The sequence below is a fragment of the Naegleria gruberi genome (genome assembly GCF_000004985.1).
Source record: "Naegleria gruberi genomic scaffold NAEGRscaffold_643, whole genome shotgun sequence".
NCBI classification, from domain to species: Eukaryota; Heterolobosea; class Eutetramitea; order Acrasida; family Naegleriidae; genus Naegleria; species Naegleria gruberi.
Genome location: NW_003162916.1, coordinates 1 through 2,627, shown reverse-complemented (window position 1 = coordinate 2,627; position 2,627 = coordinate 1). Strand labels below are relative to the sequence as shown.

Sequence of the window (2,627 nt, the reverse complement as noted above, 5' to 3'; positions counted from 1 at the left end):
CAATAAACACAACATCCTTTGAAAAAATTATGAAACCTGCAGACCACACTGAATAGGTTAGAGTGTAATTGATTGGTGGAACAGTTGTATCGGCTACGACAAAAAAACAGGGATAACTAAAACTTTGATTAAATTCTAAAACAAAAAAAGTCCACTCGCATGAATAAGAATTTCCATCATTAATCTCCATCTGGCCAATCATTAACGGACCTTTTTTGAGAGGATATGTATCTGGTAGATTCACCTTATTATTACATTTACTTCCAAAGGTATTTGGAGGACAAACAACTTGTGATCTTTTTGATGATGAAAATAATTTTCCTAAATATGAATAATGATCATAATGCTTAATTCTTCCAAAATGTCAAATTACACTCCACTTACCATTTGTAACTTGCATAGATTGACTCAAGAAACCTCTCCATGATTCAGCAGTAACATTCTCTACACAACAACAAGCTAGCACACATAAAAGAATGAGCGAGAAAAGCAGTAGCGTTCTTCCTTGCATTTTTTTTAATCAAAAAACGGATTTGAGCGCCACTCAATATTTACGAAAAATTGCCAGCAAACACTTTTTTGATTAAGGCTGTATAGATTGATTTTACTAAGGATAGCGTGAAGGTGCGTGGCGTGAACAGCAGAGCGTGTTACGGTTTGGAAATTCAAAGGACAATTTCCAGATGGTTTACTGTGGAATTATTAATAAGGTTATTACCCACTTTAAAGGAGATGAGTTGAAGGCAGAGTACTGTAAAACCTGGTGCGTAAGACTTTAGCTCGGGTAAACCTTTTCTCGGCAACAAAAAGTAGTACAATATCTTGTATGAATCTCTCAAGTATGCAAGTTAACTAAATAGAAAGATTATGTGATATGATATCCGCTCCGCCACTGTAAAAAAAATAAACCTGTTTCGAATTTTTGGCCACAACTTCTTTCCAACTCATTAGAGTTTGAGAATGTTATCTAAACTACAATGTTTACATAATATCAATGATTATGCACACCACCATTGAAATTCAAATAAGTGCTTTTGATATTAATAATTCCTTCCAACTTGAAAATTAAGGATTTGGGTTGGATGAAGATGTACATATTTATCTATTGAGACTGATTACAATTCGCCATATGTTATATATTAAAAGTGTTTAATACCTCTGGAGGGATGATTTGATTGTTTTTAATTCATGTTTTCTTAAGTGAATCCCAAAAAGGAAATGTTCAAAATTTCTAATTCGAAATCGTATTGCTTTCAAAAAAATTGCTTTTGACTTAGGTATTAATATTTTCATGATCATTTGATTAAAGCTGAAATAAAGCCAATAAATACGTACGGTGTGATGTCTAATCATGATGAATTTCATATTGTGTTTGGTTTCTAGTTCAAAAAAGGAAATATTTAACTCTGGCAGTATTTTGTAAAAAAATATTTAAATTTTACAATTTTGAAATAATTTGAAATATTTATTGAGATCCTTAAATCAATAAATAATATACGTATTAATTGCTATTATATTACACAGTTACATGACTTGTCTTTCCTCTCTTATAGAATTCCCTCTATTTGTTGTTTTTCCTACCTGCAGACAGATTAGACAAACTGTAATGGTTTTGATGAAAGAATATATTCTATTAAACTGTAAGTAGTAATAGAAATACTAATGCGAAATAATATCACCAACTTGTTGTTGTTTGGCACTTGAACATTATTTCAAAGATGAAGATTCACCTGTGAATACTCAAACAACAACACCTAATCACAACAACCAAAACGTTAAGAAGACTTAAAGTTGTGTATTAATAATATAGCAATTGTGTTTGGTATTAAAGAGAATCAATTAGTTATCTTCTTCCGAAATGCTGCACCACAACAAAGCTAAGATGAAGGGGAAGAGGTTAGTCATGATGCACTAAATATAAATACAATCTAATGGTAATAGTACAAAGTTTAATTCTTTATTCAATTTCAATGCCCAAAGTTTCTAATTGACCTTCAACAAGTCGATGCATTCTTCTGAATGTAGATTGATTCTTCTTAACACGTTTGGTCTTGTCTGATGTTTTGCTTATTCTTGTTTTGATTTTGGTGGATGGTGTTGATAAATTAGATCCTGGTGAATTGAGTGAAACAGAGTTGGTTGACTGCTGGAGTGAAATTGTTGGTTTGACTGAGAAGGTTGCTCCAACAAGTTCTTCCTCATCATCTTGTTCAGAATCTGAATCTGAATCAGAGTGGTGATCTTTGAGGATAATCTTTCCAGAGTTGACCGTTGAGTTGTTGGAAGAATTTGGTTTCACTGTTGTGGTGTTGAGTGAAATTTCCTCGTCAGAATTATCGGAATCTGATTCGATTATTCTTCTGGAACTGTTGGATTTTCTATTATCTGAAGGTGTATTGAGTGAAACTGAAGTAAATTCTCCCTTTCCATCAGAAGATGAATCAGTTTCATCGTCTGTACCTGATTCAGTTTCATAGTTTAGTTTGATATTTTCAGTACGATTAATTAAATCATCCAAATCGTCCAAATCATCAGATTCACGTACTTGATTGGTAGTTCTAGAAACTGAGAATGAGTCCTTAATCATAATTTCCATTGCGTGATCGTCGTCATTGGATGCTTCATAT

The 2,627-nt window shown here is 32.5% G+C and overlaps 1 protein-coding gene across 1 annotated transcript; it reads right to left on the bottom strand.

The window, feature by feature from the left end:
- Positions 1–1,957: 1,957 nt before the first annotated feature.
- Positions 1,958–2,596, bottom strand: NAEGRDRAFT_54927 (uncharacterized protein; the record flags this gene model as incomplete). The annotated part of the gene is made up of 1 exon (XM_002668116.1): positions 1,958–2,596. One exon carries the CDS (start codon positions 2,594–2,596, stop codon positions 1,958–1,960), a length of 639 nt encoding a protein of 212 aa, XP_002668162.1.
- Positions 2,597–2,627: the final 31 nt, after the last annotated feature.